This window comes from Heliangelus exortis, chromosome 26, assembly GCF_036169615.1.
Source record: "Heliangelus exortis chromosome 26, bHelExo1.hap1, whole genome shotgun sequence".
NCBI classification, from domain to species: domain Eukaryota; kingdom Metazoa; phylum Chordata; class Aves; order Apodiformes; family Trochilidae; genus Heliangelus; species Heliangelus exortis.
In genome coordinates, this window is record NC_092447.1 from 4,877,952 (window position 1) to 4,890,218 (window position 12,267).

The window sequence follows — 12,267 nt, forward strand, 5'->3', positions numbered from 1 at the left end:
GTCTATTGGGATGAGATCTTTTGGGATGAGGTCTATTGGGATGAGATCTATTGGGATGAGGTCTATTGGGATGAGGTCTATTGGGATGAGATCTTTTGGGATGAGGTCTATTGGGATGAGATCTATTGGGATGAGGTCTATTGGGATGAGATCTTTTGGGATGAGGTCTATTGGGATGAGATCTATTGGGATGAGGTCTATTGGGGTGAGGTCTATTGGGATGAGATCTATTGGGATGAGATCTTTTGGGATGAGATCTCTTGGGATGAGATCTATCAGGATGAAATCTGTTGGCTTTCAGAGGGCTGGAGCACCTCCCTGGGAAGCCAGGCTGAAGAAGTTGGGGTTGTTCAGCCTAGAAAAGAGGCTCCCAAGTGACCTCAGAGCAACTTTCCACTATCTGAAAGGGGCTAAAAGCTGGGGGAGGGAGTGACACCCCCCTTTTGACACGGGGATCTAGTGGGAGAACAAGGAGCAATGGGTTAAAACTTTTATGGTGAAGAGGAGGCTGAGAGGAGACCTTAGAGCTCTCTTCAGCTGCCTCAGGGGAGATTGGAGCAAGGAGGGAACAAGCCTCTCCTTAGTAAACTGTGAAAGGACCAGAGGAAAGGGATGGAAGCTGTGCCAGGGGAAGTTTAGGATGGATGTTAGGAAATATTTTTTTCCCTGGGAGGTTTGTCAGGCATTGGGATGGCCCAGGACAGTGGTGGAGTCCCCATCCCTGGAGGCATTTAAAAGGCATTTGGACCTGGTGCTTAAGGACATGGGTTAGTGATGACTGTGGTGTTAATGAGAGGTTGGACTGGGTGGTCTTGGAAGTCTCTTCCAACCTAAAACATTCTGGGATTCTGTGAGTGAAAAGGAGAGATTTGGGTTGCACACTAGGACAAAATTCTTCAATTCTTTCAACCTAAAACATTCTGGGATTCTGGGATTGAAGAGATTTAGGTTGCACATTAGGAAGAAACTCTTCAATTCTTCCAACCTAAAACATTCTGGGATTCTGTGATTTAAGAGATTTAGGTTGAACACTAGGACAAGATTCTTCAACTCTTCCAACCTAAAACATTCTGATTCTGTGAGTGAAGAGGAGAGATTTAGGTTGAACATTAGGAAGAAACTCTTCAATTCTTCCAACCTAAAACATTCTGGGATTCTGGGATTGAAGAGATTTAGGTTGGACACTAGGAAGAAATTCTTCAATCTGAGGGTGGTGAGACCCTGGCCCAGGTTTCCCAGGGAAGTTGTGGCTGCTCCATCCCTGGAAGTGTTGAGGGTCAGGTTGGATGGGCTTGGAGCACCCTGGGCTGTGGGAGGTGTCCCTGCCCATACAGGAGGTGGGAACTTCAGCAAGACAAGAGGGCACAAGAGGTCTCAAGTTGTGCCAGGGGAGGTTTAGGTTGGACATTAGAAAGAATTTCTTTCTGGAGAGGGTGCTCAGGCATTGGAATGGGCTGCCCAGGGAAGGGGTGGATTCTCCATCCCTGGAGATATTTCAAAAGAGCCTGGATGTGGCACTCAGTGCCATGGGCTGGGAACCACGGGGGGAGTGGAGCAAGGGTTGGACTTGATGAGCTCTGAGGTCCCTTCCAACCCAGCCCATTCTAGGATTCTGTGATTCTATGCTCTTCCATTTCCATTAGGAGGCACCAGGATGGATGAAAAGGAGGGGTCAGGGGTCAGGTTTGCATCCTGCCAGGTCCAAAGGGCGAGGAGGTGGTGGGAGAACTGTGTCCAGTTCTGGGCCCCTCAGCTCAGGAAGGAGATTGAGGTGCTGGAGCAGGTCCAGAGAAGAGCAAGGAGGCTGGGAAGGGATCCAGCACAAGTCCTGTGAGGAAGGGCTGAGGGAGCTGGGGGTGTTGAGGCTGGAGAAGAGGAGGCTCAGGGGAGACCTCATCACTCTCTCCAAGTCCCTGAAAGGAGGTTGGAGCCAGGGGGGGGTTGGGCTCTTTTCCCAGGCAACTCTCAGCAAGACAAGAGGGCACAAGAGGTCTCAAGTTGTGCCAGGGGAGGTTTAGGTTGGACATGAGAAAGAATTTCTTTCTGGAGAGGGTGATCAGGCATTGGAATGGGCTGCCCAGGGAAGGGGTGGATTCTCCATCCCTGGAGATATTTCCAAAGAGCCTGGATGTGGCACTCAGTGCCATGGGCTGGGAACCACGGGGGGAGTGGAGCAAGGGTTGGACTTGATGAGCTCTGAGGTCCCTTCCCACCCAGCCAGTTCTAGGATTCTGGGATTCTAACTGGGTGAGCTTTGAGTCCCTTCCCCCCCAAACCATTTAATGAAACCGGGTCCTGAGCAACTCTACCCCAGTCCTTTCAATCCTACCCCAGCATTTCATGCTGTGCTCCGACTCCTCTCAGAATTCCCCCTCCAATTCACACCGATCAAGCCTTTGCTTTTGTTTTTTTGTTTGTTTTTTTTTTTTTGCCCCTCCTCTCTCTCCCCCCTCAGGCATTAAACCCTTTCAGTGCGACCGCTGCGGGAAAAAGTTCACCCGGGCTTACTCCCTCAAGATGCACCGCCTGAAGCACGAAGGTAAACGCTGTTTCCGCTGCCAGATCTGTAGTGCCACTTTCACTTCCTTCGGGGAATACAAACACCACATGCGGGTTTCCCGGCACATTATCCGCAAGCCGCGGATTTACGAGTGCAAAACCTGCGGCGCCATGTTCACCAACTCTGGGAATTTAATCGTGCACCTGAGGAGCTTGAACCATGAAGCGTCAGAGCTAGCAAACTACTTCCAGAGCAGGTGAGGTGCACAGCAAAAACCTAACAGGGAAAATTGATTTTTTTTTAATTTTTTTTTTTGCCCCTTCCTTTTTTTTTTCCTTTTTTTTTTTCCTTTTTTTTCCTTTTTTTTTTCCTTTTTTTTATTCTCTTTTTTTTCTTCATTTTTTTCCTTTTTTTCCTTTTTTTCTTTTTTCTTTGTTTCTTTTTTCCTCTTTCCTTCTTTTCTTTTTCTCCTTTTTTTTCTTTTTATTTTTTCTTTTTCTTTCCCTTTTTTCCTTTCTTTTTTTCCTTTTCCTTCATTCTTTTTCTTTTTTCCTTGTTATTTTTTCCTTTTCTTTTTTCCTTTTTCTTTTTCCTTTTTCTTTTTTCCTCTTTTCCTCTATTTTTTCCTTTTTATTTTTTCTTTTTCTTTTTTTTTCTTTTTCTTTCCCCTTTTCTTTTTTCTTTTCCTTTTTTAATTTTTTCCTTTTTTTTCCTCTTTATTTTTTCCTTTCTTTTTATTTTTTCTTTTTCTCTTTTCCTTTTTCTTTTTTCTTTTTCTTTTTTCCTTTTCCTTTTTCTTTTTTTCCTTTTTCTTTTTTCCTTTTTCTTTTTTCCTTTTTTCCTCTTTTTTCCTTTTTCTTTTTTCTTTTTTTCCCTTTCTTTCCCTTTTTCTTTTTTCTTTTTCTTTTCCTTTTCATTTTTCCTTTTTCTTTTCTTCCCTTTTCTTTTTTTCCTTTTTCTTTTTTTATTCCTTTTTTTCTTTCCCTTTTCCAATTTTTTTCCTTTTTCTTTTTTTTTTCCTTTTTTTCCTTTTTTTTTCCTTTTCCTTTTTTTTTTTTTCTTTTTCCCTAAGTCATCTTTTCAGGGCAGCCTGCTGTGCCTCTCATCAGGTTGCAAGCTAATTCCAGTCAAACTCATCCTTGTGCCACTCTCTTGTACCTGAGCTGTCCTTGCTGTGTGAGGAGGGCACTGAGGAACCAAGTGACACCCAGAGCTGCTCCTGAGCTGCTTCATTTCTCTCCCCAGCAGTCTCTGCAGCCACAGTTTGCTACATGGAGTATCTGGGGAGTTCTGTCAATGATTTGCTATCAAAATCTGACACTAGGGAACAGACTTGTGACTTCATTTTAAGTGTTTTCCTGATGGTGGGTGTTGTGGAAAGCTTGCATGACTCCAGACCTTCTCTTTTTTCATTCCCTAGGTAACACATTACTGAATTTTAGACTCCCAGGGTTTGTATGGGAAGGGCCAGTTGGACATTTCTGCTTTGCCAGGGTGCACAAAGCCTGCCATGCACCTCACTAAAGCCTCTTCAAAGGGATTTAATTCATGAGAGCAGCAATAGTGACCATTGGAATCTGAGAGAGAAAAATATGAAAGCAGTGAGGGAAACTGGAGAAAGGAAAACCTCACAGCCCTTAAACCTAGAGAGAGGGTGGAATTTGGGGGGGGGGTGTCTGCTGTCTTAGCACTGCAGAAGAAAAGTGCTGTCAGTGTCACAGCATCTACAGGGCCACCCCTCATGATTTCTAGAGAAAAAGCTTTTTCCCCTACACAACATTTCAGCATTTTGGTCTGTTTGGTTGCCTGAGCAGTGCTGTAGACTGAAAAAAATTGCCAAGCAAAGCAGGGAAGCCAGGCAGTGTTTTTCCAACAGAATATTGTTTAAAAGTACAAGTGCTTCAGCTCCGTGGCTTTACACAGATCTTGTTCTTGGCACTTGGGCCAGAACTGGAGCACAAACTCTGAGGGATGGTGCCATGATTGTGGCCAGCACTTTATTCTTGGCTTCAAATTAAAGGCACATTAAAGGATGTGATCAGAGCTGTCTGTGGGCCTTGGATTTACAAACCCTCAGTTTAACATAGTTGCTTGAATGTTTGGATTTAAAGCACTGGATGCTGCTGTCATTTAAGAGAAAGACTGCTTTGAAATTGATCATTACCAGGAGAAAACAAAGGATACAGTGTGCATATATAGGGAAAAAAAATAATATATATATATATACACATATACACTTGCCTCAAGTACAGATTTACATGTCTGGTCCTGAAAATTTTCAAGGAAAATGTATTTTGTTGTATATTTCTGCTCTGAAAATACTGCTGGAGAGCAATAACATCAGAAAGGTTGGGCCAGGTGATCCTTGAGGTCCCTTCCAACCTGACATTCTGTGATTTGCTTTGGATACACTCAGCCATCAGTTGGTAAAGAGGAAGTTCTGGAAGTGTTGTCCAGCAAGGACTGAAAGGGAAGGAATTGCAGTTCCCTTCTTCTCACAGTAGCAGGGTGTGTGTCTGCACCTCACAAAACCCCACTGAGCTGCTCTGGCAGCCTCCTTACACTTCCTTGCTTCCTCCTCTGTTCCCAGCCTGTCCTGCTGCTCTTCCTTGCCTGGATCTCACCTCCATGCTGGAAAAGTCCAGCACTGAACTCATTTTTGTTCCAATTTTTAAAGGTTGAGCGCTCACCTTTTTTTTTTTTTTTTTTTTTTATTTCCTTTTTTTTCCCAACGAGGTTTTCAGTGCCATCTGATGTTCCAGCCATTAACTTCCATTCTCATCAAGGTGATAGAATCTAAATGATCAGGAGGTGCTGTGCAGGAAATATGGATGCAAAGCAATTGGGAAATTTTACCATTCTGTGGGTGTTTAAATGAGAGCCAGGTGATAGTGCTTAGTGAAGTGTGTCACTGGGATGGGCCTGGGGCACTGTGAAATGAATACCTTTGTTCTCTGTGCATTTCAGGCTGTAGCTTGTGTGCTGTAACTGATACAAAGCAACTGATCTGGCTGTGTTTGTGTGAGAAATGACATTTCTCTTCTGTCCTTTGCCCCTCTTCTAGTGACTTCCTAGTACCGGACTACTTAAACCAGGAGCAAGAGGAGACCCTCGGGCAGTATGAGCTAGGGGAGCATGGCTTTGAAAGCAACTCTTCTGTCCAAATGCCTGTCATTTCACAGGTGTCTTCAACTCAGAATTGTGAAAGCACTTTCCCCTTGGGGTCTCTGGGTGGGTTGGCAGAGAAGGAAGAAGATGTGCCAGAGCAGCCAAAGACTAATGCCACTGCTGAGGCAACAGCAGGTGACCCTCCCAAAGGGGAGCTGTCATCTATCACTATTGAATAATTCATGGTTTGGTTTCATTTTTGTTCTTTGGAAAGTGCCTGTGTTTGGTCCTGTACATTTTAATTTAATTTTTTTTTTTTTTTTAAACAAAAAGTGGGGGAGATTTTCCCTTTTTACTTTGTAAGCTACGCTTTAAACAGAAAACTGCAACAGATGTTACATTATTTTTCATGACTGAATGATCACTTCTGTGAAAATACTTAAGACTGAATGCACAAAAAGACCTTGTCAGAACATCATGGAAGCTGTGATACACTTCTAAAGAAGAACAACTGATTCAGATCACTTTAACTATTTCTTCTTCCACAGTTAGAGCAGCTCATTAAGTTTCTCGTGCTTCTGCAGACCCTCTGGTTAAGGGAAAGAAATCAGAGGGAACCTTTTTACCATGACAAACAAAAGGATGCATTGGAAATCATTATTGAACAGTTTTGACTAGTTTTGAGTGGATGCTTTAATCTTCTGCATAAAAAAAAATGACACTTCCCATCTCTGTGCCTGCTGTTTTTCAAAGAGCTTACTGTAACCCTTTTCTTGGAACTGGTAAGCATTTTTGAAACTTAACAGCCACACACTTTTTAAAAACACCTCATCCCTTTTCATCTCAGATGAATCAGTTTTGACAAACCAAGTGATGTCATGCCAGGTATATTCCTACTTCTTATATTCCAGTCCTTTTAGAAACTCCTTGATCAAAAGGCCTGTCCAGATTTGCCCATCTAAGGTTAGGCATGGAAATAACTGTGGTCAGGAAAAGTCCAGTGGTGCACAACGAGTTGGGGATGATAGAAGAAGATATATCCCTGCAAGCCTGACAAATATCTCATGACTGTATCTTTGGTGGGAAAATGAAGGTGTTCCCAAACTGAAAAGCTTAAATCCTGACCAGATTAGTTGCAGTTCTGGTCACTTCCCTCTAATCCTAAAGACTGTATTTTTATTAATCTCCAAAAGCTAGCTAGAGAGAGTTTACAGATGGGAAAAAAATGAACTCTTTAGTGCATTATTGCACATTTTTTTGTTTATGCATCTGCATGTATAGTTTCTGAGATTTTTATTGGTCTGTTTTGGACAAAACAAGCAATTTATTCTCTTTAGAGGCCAACTTTCTAACCCAACAGGGGGTTGTTTACAAAAAACCTATATAGCAATGATGAATTGTTCCTGCTTCAAAACATTTTAAATCCTTGCCAACTCAGTTTATTAAAGGCCATTACTCCAGCTACATACACAGCTCCAGAAAGCAATAAATTGAAAGATTTGCAATTTCATTTTTCCATATTTAGAAAAAGCTGCAAATTTGGGGGGGGGAGGAGGGATTTTTCAGAGCAGTGAGTCTTGCTTTGGTGAGGCTGGTTGGGCTGTAGTGCTGCTTTGAAATCTCAATTAGGAAATACATTAGGAGGTTTGTGGGGTTTGGAAATATTTTTTTTTTCATTCCTTCTGAAGTTAACTCAGTGTTGGATGCCAGATGCCTGTTGCCAGCAGATGACATGCTGAGCAAGTAGGTATTACTTGATCTTAGTATTTCAAAGGCATGATAAGCTCCCTTAGTTTTGAATCTTGGTTGTTTTTTTAAATTACTGCTTTCTGTCTGGATTTTTGGGGCTTTTTTTAACATGCAAACATGAGGAGGAAATGGAACCAGCAGAGAAAGGTTGCTCCTGAGGAAACAGGAGACACAAAAGTCATATTATATTGCAAGATCAATTTGTATTCAGTTAGCTTAGGTGGCTCTGATACTCTGTAAGTCTGAGTTGTTCCTACTAACAGCCAACTTTTGTCAGGAAAAAGGTTTCTTGCCCTTTGGAAAGAGCTTAAAGGGTTTCAGTGGCTCTAACATTTTTTTCTCAGCTGTGTTTTAGGTTCAAAACGCACATTTTAGTTAAAGAGAGTGAAAACAGTTGGGATTTAAGGCCTTGCCAGGTTGCTGGAATGAAGTTTCTCCACTTGATCCAAGGTAACAAGTTCTCTGCTGCAGCTCAGCCCTGGGTGTCTGCCTCTGCCAGTCTTCTTGAAAGGGCTTGAAGGAGAAATTCTGTTTTTTAAGGGTGCTGTACTGTGAATTGGCCCAGTGCCTGCTGCTGGGCTGAACTGGAAGACCAGTTCTCTCCCAATTTGGATTTCTGGGAAGCCAGTGAGACAAGACAATGCCTTCTGCTGAGCTTTATCCTGGATTATAGGGCTATGACACTGAAAATCAAAAAATCAGATCCAGAATTTTCTGTTTTTTCAGAGAAGTTTTACTTCACTTTGCAGGCACCTGAGAATCCTTTGAGATTCAGGAAGTAAAAAGTCCTCTAATCTTCTGTTAGAATCTGATCATTCTCACCCATTAGGTATTTTTCTAATCAATTAATTAGTGAGGAGGTCTTCAAATAGCACAGACCTGTCTGGCTATTGGATCTTTAAGACTTGAAATTTTGTATCAGAGGGCAAAAACTGCTTTCTGAGTACCAGAGGGAAGGGGAAAAACCTCTGGAAGGCTTGGTAGCTCTTATCTGTCCTTCCTTGAAGAGAAATGAGAATCATTTTTAACTGTTAACACCTTGGTGTAAGGCACTCCACGGGTTTGTTGTTCATTTTACTGTGTTACACATTAACTCTTCAACCCTGTAATCTCTGTGTGACATCTTAATTTACTTCTCACTTTTCAGGCTGAATCTAAGGCAGGAACAGCAGAGTTCTTAGATGATTTTGTTTGTTTCAGGGTTGTGTTTACTTGTTAATTTCCCTGTTTGTCATTATTTCTTGCCACTATCTCTTTTCTACATGGAAGTAAAGACAGATTAAATACAAATACCATTGCATTTCTCCTCCCTGACTGGTTGGAAGTGTGCAGTTCTTTGAAGTGCAGGTGTTTTTCACAGCAGAGGTGTGAAAACACAGTGCATCTTAAAACAATCTCTGTTGCTAATATGCTTAGATTCCAAACTGAGCCAGATAGATCTCTATCTAAGCTAGAAGAAAGTTGCCTTAAACTTCCCTTGGGATTAAACCTAATAAATTGATTTATTTCAGTAAATTATCAGGGAGTTTTGAACTCTGGACTGCATTATTATTTTTTCTTTTTTTTTTTTTTTTTTTCCCCACCAAAAAACCCCTGACCAACCAACCCCCTGTTTGATCTGCATTTATATTTCTGCTTGACAGGGATCACAGAACAGTTGAGACTGGAAAGGGGGCTCTGGAGCTGATCTGATCCAACCCCATGCCCAAAGCAGAGTCAGCAAGAACAGGAGGCTCAGTCCAGTCAGGTTTTGAGTATCCCCAGAGGTGGAGACTCCACAGTTTCTCTGGAATCCTGTCCTACTGCTTGACCACTCTTCACCATAAGGAAGGTTTCATAAGGTTAGATCAGATTTCTTTTATTTCAGTTGTTGAACAAAGTCTGGCTCCAGTTTCTTTGCCCCCTCCTAAGCAGCAGGGAGCCCTTTCAAGCCTTCTCCAGGCAAACCAGCCTGAGCTGCATGGCAGATGCTCCCACCTTTCCCCATCTTCCTGCCCCTTCAAGTTGCTCAGAATTTCCACCAAATAGCTACAGGAATGACCCTACATGTGTTCCCTTGTCAAGCAGCTCATCTCCTAACCCACTCCCAAAGTGATTTATCTCTTGGTTTTGCTTTTCTTTCTCCCCTGTGGCACCAATCTTTGCACTCAGTGGAAAATCCTTTCCTCCCCCATTTCTTCTGCAAGCAGAGTGCCTTCACCACCACAGGACTAGCAAGGTTCTGCTGGATGCCAGGGACCCAGGTTCTCAGAGTCTGTGCAGGGTTGTTTCTCCTTGCATATTGTGTAGAGCAGTGTTTCTGATGGGAAAGGAAGGGATAGGGTGGTTTTTTTTTTTTTCTGACTTCACACGGTGTTTTGGGAGAGTGGAAAAAAATTCCATAGCCCCACAAAGAAGGGGAGAGAAGTGTTTTAGCTGTGCAGGAGATTTGGCCAAGTTGTAAGGGTTTGATTTGTTTTCTTGATGCAGACACACAGCACAACTCCCCTGGGAATCTCTGGGGATGCCTGCACGTTCAGCAAACTTTAAAACCTCCTTGTCCTTGTCAGAAGTGAGAGTGTTTGTCACTGTTCTGGGACCACAGGAGAGAAGAGGTGTTGCTCCTGGTGACTTGGCTGTCCTGCCACAGTCTGAGCTCACTTGTCAGGCTCGCAGATACAAGGCTCAGGTCTCTCATACTGAGAGATTAGCAGGCTAGGTCCTTGCAAATGGTTCTGGGTTCACATGTATCTTGAGTCTAAAAGGTGTGAATTTAAACTTTTTTAAAAAGTTAATAGCTGCCAATGCAGTAAAATATATTTTCTAAGACTAGGATCCCTATATGTCCCTTCCGGGATAAAATGTTATTGTTTTTAAGTTTTTATATGAGGGCTTGAGTTGCTTCTTGGTTGCTGGCTTCCCCCCCAGCCCCAGGATGTAAGAGCACTGAGAGCATTCCCAGGGGCTCTCTGAGACCAACCAGGAAATATTTGATATGCAAACCAGAGGGGAGCTTTGTGCACCCTGCAGGGATGGAGAGAATGCAGATGGGGGAGCACCTGTTGCTCCTGGAGCCATTGCAACTCCCACACCATCAGAATATGGAAAAGAGCTAATTTTCATTCAGATTTTGAGTTTTGCTTAGCAGGTGAGACCCAGTTTTGGAGGGTTTTCACCTCCAAGGATGGACATAATAAATTCCATAGCATCTTGATGACAGAGAAGAGGGTTCCAAGGCCACACGTTGCCTCAGCCACATCAGAGGTCCCTGGTAAATAGAGTCAAAATGTTAGAGGAAATGTACCATAAAAAAAAAAAACCCAACCAAATGTGATTTTTTTTTTTTTTTTTTTAATGCAACAGTACTTACTGCTCTGGATTTTTATTAACTCAACGTGTGCTATCACAGTAATTCAGTGCCCCACAGGTCTCAACTACAAACCTGGTTGCACTAAAAAAAAAAAACCAACAAAAAAGTATAATTAAAAATAGGTTTCTGGTGCTGCCAGCCTGTGTGGCAACCGTATCTACAGTCTTCCTGAGGTTGCTGGAGTCCCCAGAAAAGTGATTTTTGTTTAACCATCTCTTTAGCTGCTGCATGCTTTGGATATTCTGACTTTCAGCCCTGGCTACACCAAGTTCTTGGACAGCTTCTTTGCCCTGTTCCTGCAGTGCCTTCACTCTAGGTGCTGCCCTATGGTGAAAACCCTTGAAGAGGAAAAGAATAAGCTGGAGGGAAAAAAAAAAATGTGAATTAAATTATATTGTTGGGCTTCTTTGTGCATTTTAGTAACAGTGAAACCCCCTTAACTGTGCCAGTCTCTGGTCACCAGTATACCCAGTTGTCATCTCACCCACAGTACAGCTTCTCTTGTTGCTGCTGGCCCCAGCTAGATTACTTGGCATGTTTCTTGACTTTAACAGACTTGTTTTTTGGTTTGGGTTTTGTTTTTTAATGTATACGATGTTTAAATACACTTCACATTTTATATAATACTATCTGGCTATTAGTATTTTTCAGGAACCATAGTTCTTGGTGGCTATATATATTTTTGTGACTTTTTTTGTAAACTAAGTGCCCGTTTCAACGTTACAATCATTTTTAGAGTTATTGTAATCAATGTGAATATCATGTTTTTTCAAATCTGTTCTGAGCCTGTAGTGTTTGCTTTGTGATCATAAGTGTAATGTATATATTCTGTATAGTTACATTGTATTGAAATACTAGCTTGTTTGATATAAGAAAAGTATGTATTGGGTACCTTTTTGCTAGCCTGGTTGTTTAATCTTTAAAAAAAAATGTTCTAAAATGCAAAAAAAAAAAAAAAAAAAAATCTCCAAATTGGTCCCATTATAGGTCAAAATTAAGGGGGGAGAAAAACTAGTTTTGAGTGTCTTTGGATAGAAACATGAAGCTAAGATTTTTCATTAAAATATTAATGTTTTATGGAGTATATCTTTGCTTTGTGTCTTTCTTTAACTATCCCCAAGTTTGTCTTACAGTACAGGACTGGCTTTGACCTTGTGTAGGAAGGTGCTGGAGCTCCTTTCTCTTCCAGCTTCTGCTTCTCATCAGTCTCAAAGCAGCTGAGTGTGAGGAGACCTCTCTGTTGCTGAAGCTGTGGTGGGGAGGAAGGCAGTTGAAAACAAAAGCAGCATCAAGAAATAACAGGAGAAGCCACAGGGGTAGAGAGGATTCAGAATAAAATCCACATTTCTGTTTCATTTCCCACTGTGGGTTACTTTTCCCTTTGCTAAGGTTCTCTTTTGGGCTGCATGCTGCAAAAGCAGCGGGGCCTTTTGGAGTGGGGTTTTTTCCTGATGGAAAACCAGCCAGGAATGAGCTTCATCAAATTAATTACTGTGTCCAGTTCTGGGCCCCTCAGCTCAGGAAGGAGATTGAGGTGCTGGAGCAGGTCCAGAGAAGAGCA

General features: G+C 42.3%; 1 protein-coding gene across 7 annotated transcripts in view; it reads left to right on the forward strand.

Moving 5' to 3' along the window:
- ZBTB44 (zinc finger and BTB domain containing 44) overlaps positions 1-11,790 on the forward strand; it is a 46,926-nt gene extending 35,136 nt beyond the window's left edge. For 6 of the 7 annotated variants that reach the window (XM_071726803.1, XM_071726801.1, XM_071726802.1 and 3 more), the window contains 2 exons: positions 2,456-2,756; positions 5,565-11,790. In XM_071726803.1, coding sequence (XP_071582904.1) covers positions 2,456-2,756; positions 5,565-5,847 — 584 coding nt within the window. In that variant the 3' untranslated portion in view covers positions 5,848-11,790. The remainder of the gene's footprint in view (positions 1-2,455; positions 2,757-5,564) is intronic. The other variant, XM_071726804.1, reaches the window with a different exon arrangement.
- Positions 11,791-12,267: the final 477 nt, after the last annotated feature.